At 47.7% G+C, this 24,800-nt stretch overlaps 1 protein-coding gene across 1 annotated transcript in view; it reads right to left on the bottom strand.

The window, feature by feature from the left end:
* Window positions 1–24,800, bottom strand: part of LOC309414919 (serine/threonine-protein kinase PAK 3-like) — a gene marked incomplete at its 5' end in the record, with an annotated part of 28,057 nt that overhangs the window by 2,274 nt on the left and 983 nt on the right. Inside the window, 9 exons of the mRNA XM_082012298.1 lie at window positions 3,063–3,259; window positions 3,700–3,799; window positions 4,646–4,763; window positions 5,522–5,634; window positions 7,224–7,272; window positions 9,722–9,785; window positions 19,501–19,657; window positions 19,973–20,104; window positions 20,679–20,716. Of these exons, the coding sequence (XP_081868424.1) occupies window positions 3,063–3,259; window positions 3,700–3,799; window positions 4,646–4,763; window positions 5,522–5,634; window positions 7,224–7,272; window positions 9,722–9,785; window positions 19,501–19,657; window positions 19,973–20,104; window positions 20,679–20,716 (968 nt within the window). The remainder of the gene's footprint in view (window positions 1–3,062; window positions 3,260–3,699; window positions 3,800–4,645; window positions 4,764–5,521; window positions 5,635–7,223; window positions 7,273–9,721; window positions 9,786–19,500; window positions 19,658–19,972; window positions 20,105–20,678; window positions 20,717–24,800) is intronic.

Below are 24,800 nucleotides of genomic sequence, written 5' to 3'. Positions count from 1 at the left end.
TAGCCAAACACTTGAAAATTCCAGCCTTTCTCCTCTTCAACAGCATCCAGCCAAAGCTAAGCTCAAGTTTCCTAAGCAAAGCCAAGGATGTTCACTGTCAAGCAGCTGACGGAGTTCATGCAGCTGAGCAAGTCTTCCTGATATTCCTCAGGCCAAGGGAGTACAACGTCATTTTGCAAAACACAGGGTGAGCAGTATCCAGTGTGGTTCGCTTGTAACCAAGGTCTAACATGCTGAGAAGCCAGCGAGATGAGTTCATTGCGCTTTTGCAAGATGTTATGTAGAAACGGAAGACAAACCTTTTGAACTATTCAGACATAAACTTCCAGAATACGTCTAAACTACACAGCAATAATGATAGAAATAGGCCATGGGGTCTTCCATTAAAACGTCTGCCATTACAACAGCTCTGTTCTACTGGCACTTAACTAGACCGGGACCACATTGACTTTGCTATTGTCCTCTTAAATACAGAGGACAATTTCCAAGCCTAAAAAGGCAAAGAAACGATCCTAGAGTAAAAACAATAAAAGGAAGCTTCTTTCCTTTTCCCACAACATAAATGTCACAAAATCAGTCTGATCCTGTCCATCTGCAGCTGACCTCAGCCACCGGACACAGTGGTGAGCTGGAGTGCCTGTCCTCACTACGCTTCAATTGCGCTACCCGAGGGATGATACTTCTCCTGCGGGAAAGGACTACAGCACCAACGGCAGCTTTGGGGATTTTACTGCAGCCACATTCACCTGAGTGTGAAACAGGAGTGCCAGGACAAATGGAGCTCTTTTAGTTACTTGTTTCTTCTCAGAACATGAATCCCAAAGAAGAGTCATCTTCAGCTCGGTACGTCCCCTTTTCAGTATTTCCACCAGAACAGGGAAAGGTCTACGGGAAGCTGAAGTACCTTCTTATCACATATCTTTTGGTCTCCTATGATATGCAGCTGGCAAAGAAAAGCAAGTACGGTACAAAGGAAAGGAGCGTTCGCAGTAGCTGCAAAGGGGCAATAAGCTCATTAATTTGTTTCACATGCCAAGAAACAAGAAAGGCTTCAGCAGACCATTACAGCTGCAGTCTGTGAAAGCAAGATCCTAAAGGTATCCAGGCCACCCAGATACGTGACTGAACAACATACAGGTGATTAAGAAGCCTGAAACTGTAGAAGATGTGCAGCATTTGAAAAAAATGCTACAGTTTTGAGACAAATTGATGCGCTGTGGTTAAGAAATGAAAAAGAAATGCTTAAGGCTTTGTTTTGTTTCTGTGGTTTTCTGTTTGTTTTTTTTTTTAATTGAAATCAGGAGGAGGTCCAACCTGAATTTCCAAGGGTTTTTATCACACCAGTGTTTGTCCCCCAGGCCCTCGGCATGTGCCGGATGGAAGGAAATCACAGTGAGAGGAAACAAATACCATCACAGACACATCCAAGACACACATGGCTCGAAAATTGTTCATTCCTGTGAGTTCTGCATCAGCTGGAAAGAACGTGAGCAGCATGGGATGCGCGTGCTCTACACGTGGAAAACAACACTGCATCTACATGAAGACTGCTGCTAACTCTAGGACTAATGAGCCTTTCATGCCCTTACAATTTATTTAGGTGTTTAAGTAACGGAAGCTCCTGTGTGCCTTCCATTATTAAAACAATCCTTCATAAAAAACAAATCAATCCTGTCGGGGTTGATTGACCTTAATAAAACTAGCTGATAACTGGGGAACTTCAGGCAGTCCATCACAGGCTGTTCACTGTTCCTAGCTCAGGGGCAACAACCGCTGAAAAAGAGCCCAGGAAGCCAATGCGGATGGAAGCAACTTCAGGTGCCTGATTTTCATCTACCACAGTTTTACTAAGACACCTGAAGATGCCTTGAAGCTCTAAGTGTCCAAGCTGATCGTATCTCCAGCAGGAGATGAGGCATATATGGAGAAAAAGAGCATCTCAAAGAATCTGGGTGAGGGCAGGAAGAGCTGAGTTTGGTCAGAGAGAAGAAATCTTTCTAACAAACAGTTGACCTGAGGCTTCTCGAGGAGCCCTAATCAGCATTTGAGGTTAAGGAGGCAGGGAACCTTCAGCATCCCGACCAGTCACGCTAATGCTCTTCACGGGTTTTTGCTGCCTTATGCAAATGCATTTTTTGCAAGGGTCTCCCAGGGAAGCAGGTGGAGTGTGGGCTCCTCTCTTTGCTTGGCTGGGGGTGTTTCCTGACCATTCTCTTGTTTCTTCTTTCAGTCTGCAGTACGCAGTCGGGGTGCCACAGACCAGAGAGAGCACAGCCTTACTGCTATGAGAGAAGCTAAAGGTCAGGCTCTATTTTAATTCTAGCCTTAATAAGAATTGCGTATGTATACGCATAGAGCAAACTTAATTTCCTCCTGAATTCCTGCATCCTGTCAGGAATTAACTGTGCAGCATTGAGCTCTGTTTCAGCTCTCAGTCATGAGGTGTTATCTTGGCAGACATTCCTCCACTATGACACGCTCCTTTGGTATAAGAACTGGTCATTTCATTTTAAGGAATTAGGACAAAACTGGAAACTTCAAAACATCAAAATACACTAGTGTACTACAGGTACCTGTGCCAAAACAGACTTGTAGAAATGCATTTGTTAAGAAGTGATTATGGCATTACTAGAACCACTGACACTTCCTGAAAGGCGCAGGTGAGCAATCGGCACTGATCTGAGTTTGGAAAGACTTCTCCTGCACGTACAGTTGAAATATTTTTCATAAAAATTCCCCAACTGGCGGATCTTGCTGCTGAAAAATTCTTGTCATTCAGAGATACAGCTCAAAGAGAGTTCTAAAAGCACATGAGAAATCTCAAGCGTGGTTGAGGGCAAAAATGACACATTTCTGAACAGTCTACATGTCACTTCTCTTTTAAGGTCCCCCTATTGACATAAGGAAAGCTACAATATATGCCGATATGCTCCAGCGACATATTTAGAAGCAGCCCTTGGTGGAACTAGTTCAAGTTGGTGTAACTGGGATTTTGTCTCATGGGAGACAAAACATGGGGCAGGTTAGAAAGACGGTGGTCTCTGGTTTTATTCACACCTTACCCTGAGAGGATGAGCATTAATGTAAGGAGGTTCTCCTTGTGCCATTTCAATTGCCGTGATCCCAAGCGACCAGATGTCCACTTTGGGCCCGTATGCGTTTCCCGACACCACTTCTGGTGCCATCCAGTAAGGAGACCCGACCATCGTGCTCCGTTGACTCTGCTCAGGGGTGATCTGAGCACACAAGCCAAAATCAGCTGAGGAGAAAAACAAGTACTCTTAAAGGCAGCTTGATTTATGAAACCAAGCAAAAGAAATCCCTTCCAGATGCCTCAGAAGGCGTTGTTGAATCTATCTGGTAAAGCGGCCATGCTCTGTTTACTCAGTGCTCGAGCCAAGGAAATACTGAAGTGGCCACTGAAAAACCCCTCAAGTTTCATGCAGTGGCTCTTATTCACTTGAAGCTTTAGATTATTCTTTATTACTGCCCCTTCTGGAAGGGACCTACACAAACCGAAACCACTCTTTACACCTTTTTCCTTTCTGTACCTCTCTGGACGTTGGCACTGTGCTCTTAGCTCGCAGCAGTGGTCTGCCAGTGCACTACCACAGGCATCGCTTTTGGGTAACAGGCAGTCAGTCAAAAGCAGCCCCACACCACATCCTGGGAATGCTGCACCTGACCAAGGATACCTACTCAGTTTGACAGATCCATCCATTCCGAGGAGGATATTGTCGCTTTTGATGTCTCTGTGGATCACTTGGTTGGAATGAAGGCAATCCAGAGCTTGCAGGCACTCATAGATCAAAAAGAAACATGAGGGTAAAACTTACTTAGTGACCAGATTTCATCACACAAGAAAAGAAATGGCTCTAAAGGATTTAATTTCTAGTTGAATTGAGAGTAATGGCAGAGTATTGTGCTCTCAAGAGGAAGAGCTTGCTGCTTCAACACAGAGTAATAACTTCCTAAACAAAGGCGTAGTAGCTTTTGAAACAGAGATGTCAATTCTTGCCACAGACTGTCCCCTGAAAGCACACACGGAATGACTGCTGCTGCAGGGAATGTGCTATCTCCACCCAGGTGACAAACTATGGTTTGCCAAAAACCAAAAAGTCCCTTCCTTCGGTATAAGATGGATCACTTTTGAGTCGGAGGTCGCATGAGAAAGATTTTATTGTTAGGCTTGACGGCAGATCTGGAAATAGCGTGTTAGGCATTTTTCAGGAGCAACCACCGTTTTGGGTGGAGTGCTATTCTTTTAAGCCGAGGACTGGGATGAAGGAGCCCCTATTTTTCTTTGCTGGTATTTTAAAATTCTGCCACCAGCATATTTGCTTGTACACGAAAGGAATGCAGTACAGGCATGCTCCAGGCAAAGGTTTAGAGAGGCAAAGTTGAGAAGAGTAAAACGAAAAACAACAAAAAAAGAAATAGTACAATAAAATTCTATGAGTAAAACAACAGAGTGTAATAAGTGCAGCGATACTGGCAGGCAGTTCACTTAAGATGCTCTTTCTTCTCCGTATCATAAAAGCAACACAGAAACAAAACTCTGAACATGAAACCTCTCATCTTCTTACCACCTGCTTAGAAGTACCATCCTGTCCCAGTAATGGGAAGCACAGGCGGGATCCCTTACCTCCCTACAGACAGCTGCTATCTGTCCTTCATCCATACATGTCTCCTCAAGAACATCATTTAAAGAGCCTCCAGCTAGGTATTCCATAACCACCCACAGTGTGTCACCGACGAGGTAGCTGAAAGAAGAAAACAATGGCACTGAGATGAGTGTGCACGGCCAAATTACCTCTGGAAAAAGGCTACAGCTGATTTTGTTTCCAAGTCATTCTTACATGAGGACAGGACAACATGAATAGACATTCCCTCTAGGCTATACAGGACTTAGAACCTGTGCGGTCTAAATGAGGAAGGCCCATAAGTGAACAATTAGACGTCCGAGCTGGCAAGCAAGTGAAAAATTGAAGTTCAGTAATGGCAAAGATAAATCTTGGACCAGGAGGATGTGTACCAGTGAGGACAGGAATTGGTCAACAGTTTGGAAAACCTACCAGAAAATACATCCAGGAACAGGAGAAACAATTTAAAAAATGGCAAATTACGTGTTTCTGCAAACAAGAACTTCACCTTCCTGATATCCACAGCAATGGAAAAGAGCAGGAACAGCCCAAAGGAAGTAATTTCGAGGAGGATTTACCAGCACTTATGATAAGACACAGAAAAGATGATCAACTTAAACAACCACAAAACCAATCAAGCCAACAACAAAAAAACATGGAGGTAGGCTGAGATGGCTGTGCCAGGTCCTTGAAAACAGTCTTAAGCAATATATGCCAGAAAAGATTAATGCAGACAAAATGCAGTCTCCTCCCATACACTGGCTATGAGTAGATAAACAATAGAGGTCAATTTTCTGCCAGTGACCAAAGGGGTTTTTAAAAGGTTTGGCTTGCAGCATGTAAATGAACATTCACGTGATCATACCAGAACTACTCACCTGTCTAAATAGTTCACAATATTGGAGCTCTTGTTTTCTCTCATGATGAGGATTTCGTTAACTATTAGTTCCTTTTTGGGCTGTTGTTGGAGATTAATTTGCTTTATGGCCACCTAAAACGACAGGGAAAGCCATTAACTTGAGTAGCCTGTTGCACAAGGTCCCAATGAACATGGAGCGCGTGTTTTTGGAATGACATAGCAGAGCTGTGCCAAACTGTCTTGGTATCAGACCAAAGAGCTCAGTAACTTATATTACAACACCCAATTTCTCTGCTAGCCTGGGTGCTAGTTACAGGACACAGGGCCATATACATTTTGTCTTGTAAAATCTGTACAAATGCTCTTTAAACTATCAAGCACGCATCTCTAACAACACTCTCTGGACCGACATTCTTCTCAGATGGTCTTAGTTTACCACCACTATTATTGTTGATGCACAGTTTGCAAGCAGGATGTGATTTTGTTACTGCCAAGATACACAAAAACTGCTGGTAATGCTTTAGTAATTGTACGATTTGTCATCATTATTTCAGCAACTGCTGTTACTCTTGACTTGACGGCATAACAGAGAGAAAACGCAGACGTACATTATATTTCAAAAGCCATACTAAAACAATCATTAAGGTTACACACACAAAAAATACAGTCCTGGCTGTTGCCTTCGCAGGCGTGGCGACCTGGTTCAGGAACGGCACGGAGACCAACCCCAGGCCGCTCGGGCCATCAGCTCGCTGACACCAATGTGGTAGACGGCAAATGGCGTTTATTAGTGTGTGACATGGCGTTATATAGCTTAGGTTTCTAACCTCACTTCCGTCTGCTTGCATCATAAATTAAACGCTATTGGCTTTCAGGAGAGGGGCCCTAACTTTCCGTACAGCGCGATATCTTCCGGCCGCCAGACCCTAGCTATCTACACCTGGCACTTCCTAGCTTCTTGAATCTTGATTTTGCAACTCGAAATACACATTCCTTAACACAGTTCAGATTGGCAATTACTTTGAGGGTTTCAAAAAAATAATCCATTCTATGTCATTTGATGGATACACCCCGGGTCCTAAGCAGGGCTAGACCTCTACCTAAGAGCAGTTATAAAGTGCCTCTGTCTAGTCCTGCTCTCAACATGGCACGAAAGAGACCACCCCTCCGCTCCCATTCCTGGGTTTCTAGCCACATTTTCAGGCAGGGTTTGTATAGATTCAAGACCGCTTGCCTTGGAAAAGGAAAGGAATGTGAAGAGGCCACTTTAAACTGGTCACTACAGGGGCTGTCAAAGCTAACGCCGCTTTCCTTCAAGATTCGTTTCTCACCCTCCTGGACCCCACTTCCCTGCGAGCACTTCACGGGCTGTAATGGGCTGTCACCGACACCAGACTTAAACACGACTGTTTGGTTTGGGAGAGATCTTTGCTCTTGATATACTTCTTCTACACTGACAGACATGAGAATGATTTCTAAACCAACACATTGACGCTGGCAATAAAAATGATACTGTTTTTATCAGTCCCAAAAGCTTGCTGGGATTTCTGAAGGCTGAAGACAGCAGATGATGCATTTTGCCAGCTGACACTAGCCTGTGCTTCAGAGGAACCGCCTTGGCAGTAAAGATCTACTGGCCACCCAAAAGCCCCATCCACCCTTCGCACCAGAGGGGAGAGCACTAAAGACCTGCAAAATCGGCTGGGACTGTGGACACTTACCTCTTGTCCTGTGGTGATGTCCATCGCCATGTAAACAGTTCCTGACGCCCTAGAAACAAAACAGCAGCAAAGAAAGGAGCACTTTAGTCCCTAGGAGTGAAAGCAAGCCCAGACAGGAGATCTCTGCTGCCTGTAGGGTTTAAAAAACACCTTTGTTCACCCACTCCTTCAGGCAGCAGCACACAGCGCAGCAGCCCACCAGCCCTCTGCCACGCAGGGTATCCAAGAGAAAACTTATGCCCAACGTGAAGAACAAGGGATGTCCAACATGAGGAAAGGATCCACACACAGCTTTCTCCAGCATAGCAAAGCAAGGAAACTATTCTCCAGCCATCCTACAAGGTCACAGCTAGAGCAGGTTAAGGCATGTTGTGCTCCAAACAGGGGATCCTTAAACAGCTTCTTTAGGTGTCAAGAGCCATCAGCAGCTGCTTCTGTTAGGTGCACCGGACACGTGAAGGACTCTTCATGGTATCTGTATTTTCCTCCTGTGGCAGACACGGGTTGTGTTGTAGAGCCACCAGAAAGAAATGGTGCTCTCATCTGCGGACTAGGCAGTGTGGCGTTTTGTTTGCCATCTGCCTCTTGTTAAAAGAGGTTCTTCCCCTGTAATGATGTGAAGGGCCTGAAAGGCCACGGTCAGAGGAAACCCCTTTGGGTTTAAAGTAACTGCAGGCTTGTAAACCCCATTAGTGTTCCTTCTGAGCTAAGCACAGGTTTACACTGCCATCATGTCAAAGCTGACGTCTGCATGGGCAGTGAGGCAAGGGAGAGCCAGCGAGGGAATTCTGAGAAGTGGGAACACCCATCCGGCAAGCGGCCCACTGACTGACAATGCCAAAATCAGTTTGCTCCTTTTCACCTGATTCCCTGGCTTGTTTGTGTACCTGCAGGCTGAAATATGTCTGAAGCACTGCTATCCAACAGGCACCAGGGACGATTTTTTTCTGGAGGATTTTTCCCCATCACTACAAATTGACCTGCAGCATGACAGTCACGAGCTGGTGACGGCAGCACGCTCACTGCTCTGTAAGAAGGGCGTGCCATCTTCAGGCTGCACTAAAAGCTGGAGGAAATCAGTTCAGAGACCCTTTCAGGCCAGATATTAGCCACTTCTCTTCCCACCAGCTGCTGAGGCACCTTTGTACAAGCTCACTCCTAGGATGGGCAAAACAAAAGACGGTGAGGGCGATGGTCCTACTGTCACGGTCACACGTGCGTCACACGCATGTTTCTTCTGGCTCTCACTTCTTCAGTCGACACATATCTTTTGAGAGCCTGGCACAGCTCTAAGTGTCCACTGACATTTTACAAATGACAATGAGAACCAAACCTTCGGGTACAACGCAAGCGGCAATCCCAGAAAGGGTTTTTCTACAACGAATGGAGCAGAAACACCTTCCCACAAGTGCCCCACCAAACAAGAAGTGTCTACGATAAAGCCTGCCAGAGAAAGAGCGTGAGTGCGTCTGGCTTTCTGCAGCATCTATCAGTTCTAGGTCAGCAACGTGCTACCCTGACTCCAAACCTCACAAGCAGTCACGGTTTCTTTACAAACACTAAGGTCACCTGCCTTAACAGGCAGGAAAACATCTCCCGATGTCAGTGAACAGCTTCTGTCAGACACTGACAGCAGCATGATCCTGGTGCTACACAATGGCGCTGGCCCTCCCGGAACTACGACACAGCCACCGAAACTTTGACCGAGCAGGGAGTCTGTCTGTATTTAAAACGCAAGTCAGGTACCTAGTTTTGATGCCATTTCTTCTTGCCTCCTCACATCAGAACCATTTCAAATCAATCCTAGTTACAGTAAGCATGGTTGGGCTTCAAAGGGAAATAGCCTGATGTTTTTTTTTCTGTAAACTCCTAAAACCTGCAGGATCCACAAGTGGTCTGCCATCAGGCAGATGATGCATGTTCTCATCAAGTACTTTGTGCTTCAACTCTCTGTTTATTACTGAATTTTTGTTCTTTTCTGCCTCTGCTAGAAAAGAGAGCTTATTATTTAATCTCTGCGTTCTGTTGCTAAACTATGTGGTTATAATCCAGATCACTGAATATCTTTTTAGAGCAAAATATTCGAAAGAAATGGTATTGAGAACTGGTATCTATCTCACAACTAGCAGGTGCTAAGTGGCTCTTTTAGGCAACAAAGTTTTTTCGCCATTCTTTAGCGTGGCCAGATTATTTTGCGACATACAAAAAACTATTCCCCCTTCTCCCCCTAAGAACATAAGCAAATAGGGGCCACACACTTGAGGGACAGTAGACCTTCCTGGTCCTGCTCCTTGCTGCAGACAAGACATTGGCTCCATCAGGTTGTCTTTGGCCGTGCCTTCCGACTGCACTTATAAATTTGATCGGTACTGAGAGACAGGAGAATCTAAATCCAGGGTTGTCTGAACATGTCTGGAGCTTGCCCGACTTCACTCTTGATATTACACCAGCAAAATACCTGGCCCATTTTTCGTGTCAGTAACTGTGGTCAGACTTACCCTTGGCCAATTTGCTCCAATTCAGTATATTTCTTCTTAGGATCTCCCATGCTCACAACGCTCCCTGAAAGAAACAAAATTAAAGATGCTCACTGCAAACTGGAGATACCAACTTCCAGCAGGTCAGAAATGCAGCTCCACTGTCTGGGCTTGTGAGTCGTTTGTAGCCACTTGGGCAACAACAACAACAACAACTTCGTCATACAGGCAGCTCCACAGCACAGACAGCCTCCACAAAGACGGATTTTCTACAGTCCTTTGGAGAGTTACCTTGACAGCAAACTAAGAGCATGGAGAAACATTCACAGCAGACAGGTATCAGAAAAGAACAAGCACCAATGCAAGTGTTTGTTGTCGAGAAACACTAACGAGCACTGGAACAACAGAGCCTTTATTTCCTTAGGAATAAATACTCTGTGATTCAATGGAAGGTATAATGCTACCAAAGATTACATGCACCTTGGGTTCTGGAATCAATTTTGATGAACAGGTGCCATTTTCAGAACAGGAAAAATACTGCAGAGTGTTTCCAGGAGGGGATCTTCTCAACCTTTCAGCAGTTTGCCGGAAGAATGCCTTTATGTTTTTAAAGAACAGCTTCTCATGTTCATTCACCAGGAATGATGGGGTTTTAAGAACTATCACCATCATCCACTCATTACCAGGCTAAGTTCTGAAGACCTTGCTTATGCCACTCTAAGAACCACACTGCTTGTCTGCAACCTGACTGGGATTGACACGCACTTGTCCTGCACTCTCAACACTGCACGCATGTTGATCTCCACAGAATCACAGAATGGTAGAGGTTGGAAGGGACCTCTGAACATCATCTGGTCCAACCCCCCTGCCAAGGCAGGATCACCGAGGGCAGCTTGCACAGGAACGTGTCCAGTCGGGTTTGGAAGGTCTCCAGAGAAGGAGCCTCCAACAACCTCTCTGGGCAGCCTGTTCCAGTGCTCCATCACCCTCACAGTAAAGAAGTTTTTCCTCATGCTGAGGTGGGACTCCTGTGCTGCAGTTTATGCCCATTGCCCCTCGTCCTGTCACTGGGCACTACTGAAAAGAGACTGGCTCCATCCTCCTGACAGCCACCCTGCAGATATTGATAGACATTGAATATCAGTCTTCTCTTCTCCAGACTAAACAGCCCCAGGTCTCTCAGCCTTTCCTCATACAAGAGATGTTCCAGTCCCTTAATCATCCTCGTAGCCCTCCGTTGGACTCGCTCCAGGAGTTCCCTGTCTCTCTTGAACTGGGGAGCCCACAACCGGATGCAATAGTCCAGATGAGGCCTCACCAGCGCAGAGTAGACGGGGAGGATAACCTCTCTCGACCTGCTGGCCACACTCTTCTTAATGCACCTCAGGATACCATTGGCCCTCTTGGCCACAAGGGCACAGTGCTGTCCTGTTGCCTTCGCAGGCGTGGCGACCTGGTTCAGGAACGGCACGGCGACCAACCCCAGGCCGCTCGGGCCATCAGCTCGCTGACACCAATGTGGTAGACGGCAAATGGCGTTTATTAGTTTGTGACACAGCGTTATATAGCTTAGGTTTATAACCTCACTTCCGTCTGCTTGCATCATAAATTAAACTCTATTGGCTTTTAGGAGAGGGGCCCTAACTTTCCGTACAGCGCGATATCTTCCGGCCGCCAGACCCTAGCTATCTACATTTCCCCCCTCCCTATGCGTAATTAAATTAATTAAATTAATTTATTAATTTATAATAATAAATAAATTATTAATTATATTAATTAATATTAACAGTAATTAAATTACTATTTAATTAATAAGTTAAATTGGTTAAAATATAGCAATCTTAAAGGATATATATCTCATAACCTTGGATAGGAAACGTACTAAATGCATCCTACTCTTAGTCAGTGCGTTATAATAATGTTAAAAAAAAATATATATATATTACGAACTTGAATAGAAAACACAAGGCACGTCGAGATGTGACTGGGGGGCATCTGGGAGCAACAGGGTATAACTGGGGATAGTTAAAGGAAATTTTGAACAAGAACATTCTTAAAGCAGCTGTTGGCGTTCTATCAACATGATGTTGACCTTCTCTAGTCGGCTCTTAACAAACGATGCGAGTCTGTTCAATATACAGGGTCCAAAGATCAATGCTATCATGATAATTACGATCGGCCCTGTCAAGGTAGATATCAGAGTGGTCAGCCATGGTGAATGGTTAAACCACGATGTGAGCCAATCTTGTTGTGCCTCTCGTTCCCTTTTTCGTTTCTCTAATCCCTCTCGTAATTTGGTCATAGTGTCCCTCACTATTCCGGTGTGGTCCGCATATACGCAACATTCTTCCCTTAGTGCAGCGCACACTCCCCCTTGTTGCAAGAACATCAAGTCTAACCCTCTTCGATTTTGCAACACTACCTCAGATAGTGATCTAATTGATTGTTCTAATGCACTTATTGATTGTTCGATTCTAGCCAGGTCCTCATCTACTGCCACTCTCAGGGCGCTAAGTTCTTTGTTCTGTTGCACCAAGGATGCTACTCCTGTACCTATTCCCGCACCTCCTACAATCATTAAAGTAGTTATTGTTAGTGCTGTAAGGGGTTCTCGTTTTGACAGGTGATGTTCCGGGGTAATCTGTGAGTCGTAGACAAAGTCTTCAGTATGGTAAAAGATTTTGGGGACTATAGTTACCTGGACACAATATTCTGAGGATTTATCAAATTTTTCCAACGATAGACAAGGTGTAACTCCCATAGTGGAACACACCCACTTGGTATTGCTGGCCGGTATTAACCATTTTGCAGGGGTTTTATCTTGTGTCTCGCTAGCACATAGTTGTTTTTTGTGCTTTGGGACTTTACCTACGCACACGCCACTTCCCACCACCCGCGCTAATGTAATTCCTTGCTTTTCTGTGTCCCATATACACTGGGCTGGATTTGAGCCATTTACTCGTCTGGGTATGTCACTTACTCCTACAGCCTCATAAAAGGGTGGTCTTATTCCGTAGCACAGCCAACAATGCTCCGTAAGATTTGGGTTAGTTTTGTTCAGTAGTTGATAGCTAGCTTGCATCATTTTCCAGAGAGAATTTTGATTGGGAGTTTCGGTGGTGTGTGTTGCTCTGGGTGCGGTAACTTTGGTACTAGCTACAATATTATGTGGTGATGGTGTGATTTTCGGGATAAGAACCGGGTTAGGCCCGATTGCTCGGTTGGGGCCTACTGGTAGTGGATCATTCGGGATAATCTCCTTTTTTATGAGGATTAAACCACCTTTGTCTGTCCCTGGTTCTGTGTACCTTATCCCCCACATTTTCCCAAGTAACCAACTGTCTTCTTGGGGCTCAGTAACATTTAAGAAGAGATACTGACAATTTCCACGCCCTCGCCATGCTTGTGGTGGAATGCACTTATATGGACCCCACTGGACTTTTAGGTATTTGTCTCTACCACTACCCGATATCCAAGCAGGGGCTATGGTCTCACATCCCCAGTAGCTACAGTAATATTGGTTAGGGTAGTTGCAATAACTCTTCCCCGGGTTCGAGCTGGGACACATATAAAATCCTAGGTATCTCCAGCATCGGTCTCTCGGGACAAGCTGACACAGAGAGGCATTAAAACTTGGCGCATCTGATGTAATTTGGGTTGCGATAACTTGTTGATCATCGAATCGAAGGAGGGACCATTTAAATGGCCGATGGGGATGGTGTTCTGATACTGCTTGCCCTATAGTGACGAGCCCTAAAATCAAGATCACACAAAGACATCGTAGCCTCCCCCTTTGGAGGTTAGGTCGCTGCTGTCTGGATTCCACCAGAGTGGAGCTCCCAGGTGCGGACAGGATGCTTGTCGGCTTGTCGTCCTCTCTCGCCACCAGGGTGTACGGGTTACAAGGACGTCCGATAATCCGATCCTGTGGACAAAAACTCACAGTTTTCATTAGCTTTATTCTGAAGGTCCGGTTTAATAGACTTAAGCGGACACCACTTAACTTTCCCATCTTTTTTAACTGCAGCATACCCTCGCCCTGTAAGGACTAGCCTCCACCCTTGTTCCCATTCTCCCAGCTCATTTTTGATTATAACTAATGGGCCTTCTTCTAGCGCTTGAGCAGCCCAATGTTTTTGGGTGGGGCTATTCACCTCTCCTCCCCTGGGAAATTGATTTAGTGCTAAAAGAGCGGTCGCTAGCAGGCGTGCTTGGTCTCCCGGGGGAATGGCGTTGGCAAAACCTTCTGTTTTTGCTAACACCTCTAATTTAGATTTCAGAGTTTGATTTGCTCGTTCGACTATAGCTTGACCTGTGCTGTTATATGGAATACCGTGTGTTAAGGTGATACCCCATTTCAAAGCAAATGTCTGGACTGATTTGGAGGCGAAGTTCGGGCCGTTGTCTGTTTTGATCTGATTAGGGATGCCAAGCCACGCCATGACTGTCAACCAATGTTGGATGGTCGCTTTGGAGTCGGTTTTGAGGTGTTGTGTGGCTACGATCATTCCACTATATGTATCTACGGTTACTGCTAGCCACGCTCGAGGTTTCAGCAACTGACAGAGCGTAAAATCCGTCTGCCACACTTCGGAGGCCTTAAGGCCTCTGGGGTTGACTCCACTGGACCACAGTGGTGCTTTCTGGCAATGGGGACACGTGGCTACTATGTGTTTCGCATCAGTGACTGAGATCCCGCATTTCTTTGCTAGCGCTTTAGCTCCGATGTGGAGAGACTCGTGTAGCTGGCGGGCATCTCTTAGCGTCCACACCCCTTTTGCAGCAGCGTCTGCTTTGTCATTGCCGGTTTGGAAAAACCCTTTGATTGGGTCATGGCTGTTGATGTGGATGACTGATATGGTGCCCTTTCTGGAAAAAAGTGCTTCTTCCAGCATGATAGCTGTTGTGGATGTTGACACGCCGGGTCCTGACATGGCTAGGCAAAGCTTAGCCACAAACATCGAATCGGTCACTATGTTGAGGTGTTCCATTGGGAACAGTCCGCACGCTAGTACTACAGCCATCGCTTCTAGCTGCTGGACTGAAAGCGCACGATCGGTCGTTTTAATACAGTGCCATTCTCCTCCTGATTGCCATACTGCTGCTGCGGTTGAGGTCGCTGAGGATGCGTCTGTGAAGACCGTTGGTCCCTGTTGGGGCCGATCCATGATCTTCCTTGGGAGGTCGATGTTGACAATTGCCAGCATTTGAGCCCAGGGGGGTTTTGTAGCATACCGGACTTCTCCGCCAAATCCGACGAGAGCTATAGCTAGATACTCTGACATTGCCACAGATAGCGTTGGGAGCTGTTTGCGGAAGGGTAGGTATATCCTGGCGGGTTCGATGCCTAGGTGTCTTAGGGCGAGTTTTCTGCCTTTCATAATGAGGCTACCGAGGCACTCGACTCCCGGAGAGAATGCACGTGACGGTTTTCCCAGGACTATCCATTGTATTGGTTGAGCTTTTTCAGGAGGTCCCTGGGCTAGTGCCCCTACTCCCCCTCCCTCCGTGAAATGTACATACAGATCGAGTGGTATATCTGGGTCCCACCTGGTGAGCGCGCTTGACGATACCTGTTGCTCGATAAAGTCAAGAGAGTCTATCGCTTCCATCGTCAGAGTTTTTTGTTCCCACGGGTTCTTTCCCTTCAGAAGGTCATACAGGGGGGCCATGATCTCGGGAGGGATCAGGACAATGTTGCGGAGCCATTGTAAGGACCCCACTAACTGCTGCATATCATGGAGCGTTTTGATGTTTCGACGGATCTTTATTTGGGGTGGGGTTACGTAGGAACTTGTGATCTCCACTCCCAAAAAGCTCACACATGGTCCTCTTTTAACTTTCGCACTCGCGATCTCGAACCCATTTGTTTTTAAGGTTTCCGAAACTGTTGATACTAGTTGGTCCACCTGACTTCCTGACGGTGCGGCGATCAAGATATCGTCCATATACTGGATGATAGTCGCGGTCGGGTCACTACGCCGAATCGGTGTCAACGCCCGATCCACTGTAATTTGGCAGATGGTAGGCGAGTTGATCATTCCCTGAGGCAGCACTTTCCACTGGAAGCGTAGGTTGGGGCGGTGGCTGTTTGGGAACACGACAGAAAAAGCAAACCGCTCTTTGTCTTCTTCATGTAGGGGTATCGAAAAGAAACAGTCTTTAATATCAAGGACGGCACAAGGTTGTCCTTTCGGTATCATAGAGTTCATGGGTAACAGCGTTTGGACGGGGCCCATTGGTTGGATTCTTTTATTTACTTCACGCAGGTCATGGAGGAGGCGAAACCCCTCGCCTGTTCGTTTGGGTATTACAAAAACTGGGGTGTTCCATGGGCTAGTGGAAGGCTCTATATGACCTTGTTGTAGTTCGCGGTCAACTAGCTCAAGAAGAGCGTCCATTCGAGGCTTTGACAGGGGCCACTGCTCGACCCACACTGGGTCGGACGATTTCCACGTCAGTCTAATTGGTGGGAGTGGGTATGCGGCAGTGGCCCTTACGGTAAATTTGTCACCCTGGCTTTTAATAGGGTTAGGGCGTCCCTTCCCAACAGGGGTGGGACTCCTGACATGACATATGGGAAGAGGGCAATGGTTTTCTCCGGCCCTTTTTCAGTGTGAAGCATAATTGCTACTAATTGAACACTCTTTCGAGCTCGGGTTAATCCCCCGACTCCGCCCACCATGGGGGCGTCTTCCAATTTCCAATGTGGGGGCCAGTTCGTCTCAGGGATAACTGTAACATCTGCTCCAGTATCGATTAAAAAGGGGACACTAATGGTGGTGTCATTTAAGGTATTATAGAGGGAACAGGTCCCCCACACCACTGGCGGGTTATCGCACTTTACTGCCAGGGCCACCCTGGTGTCTCGCCCCCAGAGGGTGGTCCTTGCTGTCCCTGAGGTAGGGACAGGTTTGACTGAATCGTCGGTTGAACCGTAAAGTTGGTCGCTTCTCGAGGGGGTAGCGGGTTCGGGAGCGCTTCGCCCCACCTGGGGTTGGCGTAGTTGGGCCGCCTGGTGTCCCAAGTGGGAGAGGGTTGTGCGCGGCCCAGGCGTCCTCTCCCCTTCCCGTTTCCCTGAGTTTTAGATCTACATTCTCTAGCAAAATGTCCTTTCTTTCTGCAGGCCCAACACGGTCCTCTGGGTCGGTTCTGGCATGGGGGAAGCGCTGTTGGTGCAACCCCCGACCGAGGGCAGTTTGCTACAACGTGTCCCGCCTGGCCACATTTAAAACATGTCATCACATTAGCTATTGCGGTACGAACAGCCACCTGGATCGGGGCTAGATGCTCTTCCTTCGTAACATGCTTAATCATGTCCGCAATGCTCGACCCCACTGGCAGTGACCGTAGGATTTCCTTGGTTGTCGAATTGCACTGCTGACGTAAGCAATCTGCAACAACCGGGCCCTTCGCATCCGCGGGCAGGGTCGAGGAGTCGACCGCTGCCTGGAGGCGATCCACGAATTGCGTAAAGCTCTCATTTTCATTTTGTTTTATTGTGGACCATGGCGATGGCTTGACAATAACTCTAGAGGCTGTGCGAATAGCTTCTCTGGCTGCACGAGTAGTTGTCATTACTTCATGAGCCCGCAGGCCCTGGGCCTGCGCCTGGGGGGTAATCATTGTTGGATCTGTGCCCATCAGCCGCTGCAGGCTGGAGCCATGTAGCGGGTGATCCGCCCCGGTTATTCGGGCTAGTTGTTTCGCACAGTTGTCCTCCCATTCTTGTTTAAAAACAATCATCCCTGCCCCGTCGAAGATCATTCTACAAGTCTGTTTTATATCGAACGGGAGCATATCGTCTCCCCCAAAGACACCATCTATGAGGGTAGAGACCATGGCAGAATTAAGCCCTTTATCCGCAATTGCCTTAACAATCGCTTGTATATCTTTAGGGTTTATTGGTGAGTGGACCCTCTGTCCCCCATCTGTCACCCGGACCGGGAACGCTAGCGCAGCCGATGGGGCCCAGTCGGCACACGCAATTTTTATTTTTCTCCAGTCCGTGAGAGGGATTTCTCCCCTTCGCGGTTCCGCTTTAATTTGGATGGGAATATTTTGGCTCTTGATTTTATTTATCTCTGTTTCCTCCTTCTCTGAGTTTGAATCGGTTGTGAGCCACTCGTCCCAGCTAGTGTCTGATCCAGAGTCGGAACTCGACTGACTGGTTACTTCCGGTTTGCAGTACCTTTTTGTTTGGCTCCGGCCCCGCCCGCTTCCCTTGCGGGCGGGCCGTTCCCGCCCTCCTGGCTCGTCCCGCCCGCTTCCCTTGCGGGCGGTCCGTTCTCGCCCTCCTGGCTCGTCCCGCCCGCTTCCCTTGCGGGCGGGCCGTTCTCGCCCTCCTGGCTCGTCGGGGTGTTTGTCTTATCAGCGCATTTTTTCGGATGGCCGCTCTGATTGGCTTTCCGCCCTTCGCTCGCGATCTCCTCGCCTTCCCGGTCACCCTCATCACCTCTCTTTTTCTCGTTCTCGTCCCCTTCCCGGTCACTCTCATCACCTTTCTTTTTCACGTTCTCGTCCCCTTCACGTTTGTGTGCGCTTGTTAACGCTAACGCTTCCTCCCTGTTCCCACTAAGGGCATCCTCGCCCCGCCCTTCGCCTTCTTGCTCGGCGCCATCTTGGGGCGTATAGGGCGGTGGTGTAGCCCAGACTTCCTCAGACTCTGATTTCTCCGCGGCGCCCCTGGCCTCCTCGGCTAGCTTACCCCAGAAGAATTTAGCTCGTTTCTGTCCGTCCGTAAGTGGATCGGGGTTCGGGAATTGAGGGGACGTGTCGCCCTTTTGCAGATCTTTAGGCTCACTAGAATCGTCATCGTCTGGGGAGTGCAAAGTCTGCGTGGCTGCCCCGACTCCCAATTTCGGGGTGACCAACAAACAGTTCTTTGCCGCCCTCCAGGTGTCCTGTTCTTGTATAGCCTTCTGCAGGGCTTGTACGACTTTCCCCCACGACTTAAGGTTTTTCCCACGACCCGAGGACATCGTCTCTTCGGCTAACGCTTTAGTGCATTTATCCCACACTTCAGGGTGGAGAATATCCACCGGCTGGGCAATGGCCCCAATTTGCAAAAGTCTCGCAACTGCGAGAGTAAAATCTTTGGGTTTACAATCAATACCCCACTGCTTATGTAATTGTGATACGACCTTCACAAGGGCTTCCATCCTCCTTGTTGGTCCGGGAGCGTCCTCCCCGCCGGGCTGGTCCTGCCGCTCCGGCCGCCGTTCACCCGTCCAGGCGACGATTCCCGGGTTTCGGCACCACTTGTTGCCTTCGCAGGCGTGGCGACCTGGTTCAGGAACGGCACGGCGACCAACCCCAGGCCGCTCGGGCCATCAGCTCGCTGACACCAATGTGGTAGACGGCAAATGGCGTTTATTAGTTTGTGACACAGCGTTATATAGCTTAGGTTTATAACCTCACTTCCGTCTGCTTGCATCATAAATTAAACTCTATTGGCTTTTAGGAGAGGGGCCCTAACTTTCCGTACAGCGCGATATCTTCCGGCCGCCAGACCCTAGCTATCTACACTGTCCCATGGATAACTTACTGTCTACCAATATTATGCTTATTCACAAATAAGCACAGCCATGGTGGACAGCACGAACAGCATTATTCCTCAGGCTGCCGCGTTACACAGGCAGCTGCACAAACGAGATGCTGATCATTCCAGCAGTAAGGCTCAGAAGCCAGGCCAGATGGGGTGCTGCCGCCTCCCGGCAGCTCTGCGCTGCAGCAGCGGGAAGGCAGGGCCGGCACATCTGGCACAGGGCATGGGACAGAAAGAAATACCGAATACGTACTCAGTTTCTCTAGGATGTCCTCATCTGTCAGCCCAGATTTTGTCTCCTGCCCGTCTGTGTTTCTGGACAAAGCGTTTGATTGTCCACATTGCAGAGTGGTGGCCACTTTAGCTGGTGCCAGCGCAGCGGCAGGTTCAGTTACAGAGCATGAGTAGATCTGTGACAAGAAAAGGCTTTGTATCAGAAAGCTGGCTTGCAGAGATGCCCCTAAGATCATATTGCAAATGCAAATGCTTACGAAGATGCCTCTTCTCTGCTACTAAGATAAATTCACGGACCCTATCAGAATCACAGGAAACTCATAACTAAATGGGAAAGTTCAAACCCGATTGTCGGGGTATCAGTGGCCTGGGTGAAGCACTGTCATGGTAGGACTGCGGCCCGCAGAGTCTTCACCCGCAAGTGCTGTCTGACCAGAAACATGCAGCTCTGAATTACCCCAAATACAGTGCTATCCAACGCTGGGACTTACTGGTTTTGTATGTTCAGGCCAGGGTGCGGGAACAGGGGGAGGTTCAATGCCTTCTTCCTCCTCCTCATCACCTTCATCCGCTTCTTCAGAAACAGGCAGAGCTGGTGGGGGTTCACATGCTGGTTTTGTGCCCTGTGGACAGACGGGAGCATGAGCGACAGTCACCACTTTGGCACTTGGGAGCTTTGACAATTACACACCACTTGGGTCTGCTCAGACAGCTTCAGGAACCAATCTGGACATGCCTGTAGTCCTACAGGCCCCGGTGCTAAGTTACACGTGGCACAGCACAATTTAAAGGTTACAAATGACCCTGCTGTTTTGTTAAGTTGTCTTGGCGTTTTTCATTCTTGCTGAAAACAACTTATCCATGCCCATGCTTAGTCAAAGTCCAATTTTACAAAATGTCATGCTTGGATATATCGCTAGAAGTCACATCTAGTTGCTGGTTCATTGCTTTGGCATTGTATCTACAGTCATGGTAACAGTTAATTAAGCTAACAGGTATCTACTTATTTGAATGTGGTTAAATACAAGGGTTTAAGAACCCTCCTATTTAACCCCAACCTTTGCTGCTGCTGCAAAGACGCTACGGTTGACTTTCCTTCAGCCTGCAAGGCTGGCACTCTGTCACAAAAGGCAAATCTCACAGCTTGCTCCACCATTCTTAAATGCTAGGAAAGCTAAAGGTTACTTTCACACTCACCGAAGGATGGGTTTCTCGGTATGCACAGGCGATTTTACCTGCAATGCGCAAAGGAAAATTAACCAGATGCTGTTATAAAAATTCCTTTTGTGGGGAAACCCACAGAACAAGGAAATCCAAAGAGACGACATGTTTCTGTCACAACATCCCTCCAGGAGCAACAGCTATTTTACATAGAGAGGAGGGTAACAGGACAATAGAAAATTCTACACTTTCTTGTGTCTATTTTTTGCCCTGTTTTGCCAGTAACTAAAAGAATTGGAAACTTATTCAAGAAAATGCAGATTGGTCTTTAACTGTCCATGCTTCTGTTCCCCCATTAAAGCTTGCCAAAATTCCACCTTAGCTGTGCCACTTCTATTCTGACAAACCACAGTCACAGCTCCTGAGTTCAGGAGCGTACAAAAAGTGTTTTGAATTTTGCATTTCACCACAAAACTAATTGCTTTTTTAGCAAACATTAAGTGTCAACTTAGACAGTCAAACCTCTTCATTATGCAAGTTAAAAAAAAAAAGATGCTTTCCCTCAAAAGAAGAGAAACAGTAATACATTCTGGAGATTAACCTCACAGTTTCTCTCTCACAGAAGCTCTCCCAGTCCGCATTTTAGCAGTTGCACTGGTTGAACCAGCAAACTGAGGAAATTGCAGACCCCACTGCCACACACTACCAGGCGTGGGGAACTGAACCACTGCAGGTAAATCTGTCCAAAAGCTGTCCACACCCAGTGGGATAGAGACACCCCCTTATTAGCTGCAGCTCTTGACAGAAGCTTTACCAAAGTCATGGTATCTTACTGGCATTTTCGTTTAAAAATCAACTCCGTTATTAAGGAACAGCCAAAGAACACATCGATACAGAAGCCAACTAGTAGTAAAAACCTCCACTTACTTGCTACATGTGTGGCCAGCCAGGGTCTGTCTGGCAAATACAATACAGAAAAAGCCAAAGAAAAGAAAACGCGAACTGCAGCACAAACTTGCTCTCTCATTTTTGCAACGATACGTCACAATTTTGCAGACTCAGGGCATCCAGGAGGATAAAGGACATCCCCATCACATCTGCAGGCTCTTGGACGGGAATGCCCACACCACCAGGGTCTTCCTGGAGTGAGCCTGCTATGGAGATTGCTCGGGATACTTATGCCTGCCTTCTCGCCCTCTGTGACACCGTTCCTGTTACATCACAATGGCAGCCGTTCTGGGTTGGTTTGTGAGTTTATGCACAGCAACCTCATCGTCTGCATGGGGTTTGCGTGGCAAGGTTGTGGCAGCAGGGCTGCAGGGGTGGCTTCTGTGAGAAGCTGCTAGAAGCTTCCGTTGTGTCCCATAGAGCCCGCGCCCGCCGGCTCCAAGACGGACCCGCCGCTGGCCAAGGCCAAGCCAGGCAGCGACGGGGGCAGCACCTCTGGGATAACATATTTCAGAAGGGGACAAAACCGGCACGTGGCATTTGCAGCCGGAGAGAGGAGTGAGAACATGTGAAAAGAGCTCTGCAGACACCAAGGTCCGTGCAGAAGGAGGGGCAGGAGGTGCTCCCGGCGCCGCAGGAGAGGTTCCGCTGCAGCCCCTGGTGAAGACCATGGTGAGGCAGGCTGTGCCCCTGCAGCCATGCAGCTCCACGCTGGAGCAGATCTCCACCTGCAGCCTGGGGAGGACCCCCCGCCGGGGCAGGGGGATGCCCGAAGGAGGCCATGACCTCGTGGCAGGCCCGTGCTGGAGTAGCCTGTTTCTGGAGGATGGCACCCCGTGGCTGGGGCCCAGGCTGGAGGATGCCGACACAGTCTCACGTAGCCTGATGTGATCCTGCCCTGCTGTGCCAGCCTGCAAGAGTTAGAGGAACTGGATTGTCCGGACTCCAAGCCAAGGGCCGTATTCTTTCAGGACCTGGTTAACGTTTTGTAGTTTCATCTCACTCGAACCTATAGCGTAAGATGAAGCTTTCCTTCTGCTTCTCTATGGTGGGTCTCCACTACAAAAGAACCCTTCAGTCCAGAAGAATATGCCCAGAGGACTCTGGGACTCCCTCGTAACTGACTGGAAGAAGGGACGTGAGATGAGAAAGCGTACCCTCCTGCTCACACTGCCGAGCTTAACCAGCCCCCAGACAGGGATCCCCATGGGACCCTGCAGTACTAAACCAACCACTGCCGTAATCCTGGGCTGGGCTGGGCAGCAGGAAAAACACCGTGTTGTCGGTGTCTGGTAGGTGCTATTTTCAGCTTGTTAGTGGAACTGTGTACCTATCCAAACAGGTATCACAAGTTCATGGAAGCTCTTGTTAGAAAAGAATAAAGGAAAAGACTGCAGAACAAATATTTTGAAAAAGAATTCTCGTAGTAAGTTTCAGTGGATTATGCTGCTAAGTTTTATATGATTTGATACTGTGACTTATCTCGGCATTGTTAGTGAATGTGATTGCTGCTATTTTGTATTGGATAAATTGCCATCTTTAAGTGACAGGAAGCACAAAATCATGGACTATATCACTACACCAGTATCCCTGATACTCTATCCCTTTAGTCATGTAAACCGTTGACCAAGTCTGGGACTAGGAGTGGATTCAGCCGCACCTAGACTCCCCTCTGAAAAGGACTTTAGAAAGCATGGGGGTCCACCTGAACCTCCTGACTCAACGGGAGGGCATTCCTTTACTTTCCTTACCTAACCTTAGTCATAAACCGTTGACCAAGTCCAGGACTAGGGGTGGATTTTGGTCCACTCTGAGCCTCGTGTCTCAAGAGGAGGGTGTCCCCTAGTTTCTCTCCTCAAGATACACATTAACTCGATCCGATAGACACGTAAATCATTCCAGTTTAATTGTAATCTGGCTTCTCTCTGCATAGCTTTTCCACGTTGAATATGGAATAGAGTGGACCTTGCCAGCAACTTCTGTTAATTCGCGCTTTTTACAAATCTAGATTAAAATCATTCGCTTTCTGATATCTTCGGCAGTGATTCTTTAAGCAGCCTAAATTATCCATCCGTGACAGCCCAGGACGAAGGGAGGGGTGCCAGGAAGGTGTTTTAAGATTTCACCATATTTCCCATTATCCTACTCTGATTTTGATTGGCAAGAACTTAAACAAATTTCCCCAAGTTGAGTCTGTTTTGCCCGTGATGGGAATTGCTGAATGATCTCTCCCTGTCCTTATCTCCAGCCACAGGCTTGTCCTTATATTTTCTCTCCCCTGTCCAGCTGAGGAGGAGGAGTGACAGAGCAGCTTTGGTGGGCACCTGGCGTCTAGCCAAGGTCAGCCCACCACATCTTCTCTACAGCTAATGCAAGAAATCCTTGAAAATTCCCCTCTATCACAAAACACCACAAAAAAATCCTCAGGGTCCATAACCTGTTGCTCAAAGGATCCAAGAATAACTCATAAAACGCACAAAACAAGTATACCCTGTACCCCAATCTGAACAGCGTGAAGGAGCAAGGATGCAAAGAAACAAAAGTAAACATGACCTTTGGCCACTAATGCTTCTCCGGAAAAATGGTCATGATTGCTCCATCTACTGTCTGCTTTAGTTGTAAAAACAAGCAAGAGAAGAAAAGTCACAGTTTCAATGCCATTTAGGGGACAAAAGCAGAAAGAGAATTCATTTCAGGAGTATTCCACAAGGTGGAAGTTTTTAAGGCTGCTGCTTGACCACCTCATTTTTGAACGTGGGTCTGACTCATTTTGGGGCCTGACACTGCCTCTTTCGCAGTGAGATGTCAACTTACCTCCCGACAGGGAGGCGATTCAAGACAGTCAGCACGGCTTCACCTAGGACAAGTCCTGCCTGACCAACCTAGTGGCCTTCTGTGATGCAGCGACCACATTAGTGGGCAAGGGAAGAGCAACCGACGTCGTCTATCCAGAGTTCTGTAAGGCCTTTGAGACAGTCCCCCACAACAGCCTTCTCTCTAAGTTGGAGAGAGAGAGATTTGATGGACTGTGGACTGTGCTGAGTTGACACGCCTGAGGGATGGGATGCCGTCCAGAGGGACCTGGATAAGCTCGAGGAATGGGCTCGTGTGAACCTCTAAGGTTCAGCATGGCCAAGTGCAGGGTCCTGACACAGTACTCCAGCTGGGGTCTTGCCACAGCGGAGTGGAGGGGCAGAGTTCATGTACTTC

This window comes from Phaethon aethereus, assembly GCF_964289735.1.
Source record: "Phaethon aethereus genome assembly, chromosome: 34".
NCBI classification, from domain to species: domain Eukaryota; kingdom Metazoa; phylum Chordata; class Aves; order Phaethontiformes; family Phaethontidae; genus Phaethon; species Phaethon aethereus.
Note: the sequence above shows the minus strand (reverse complement) of the source record. Positions and strands in the feature narration are given on the sequence as shown.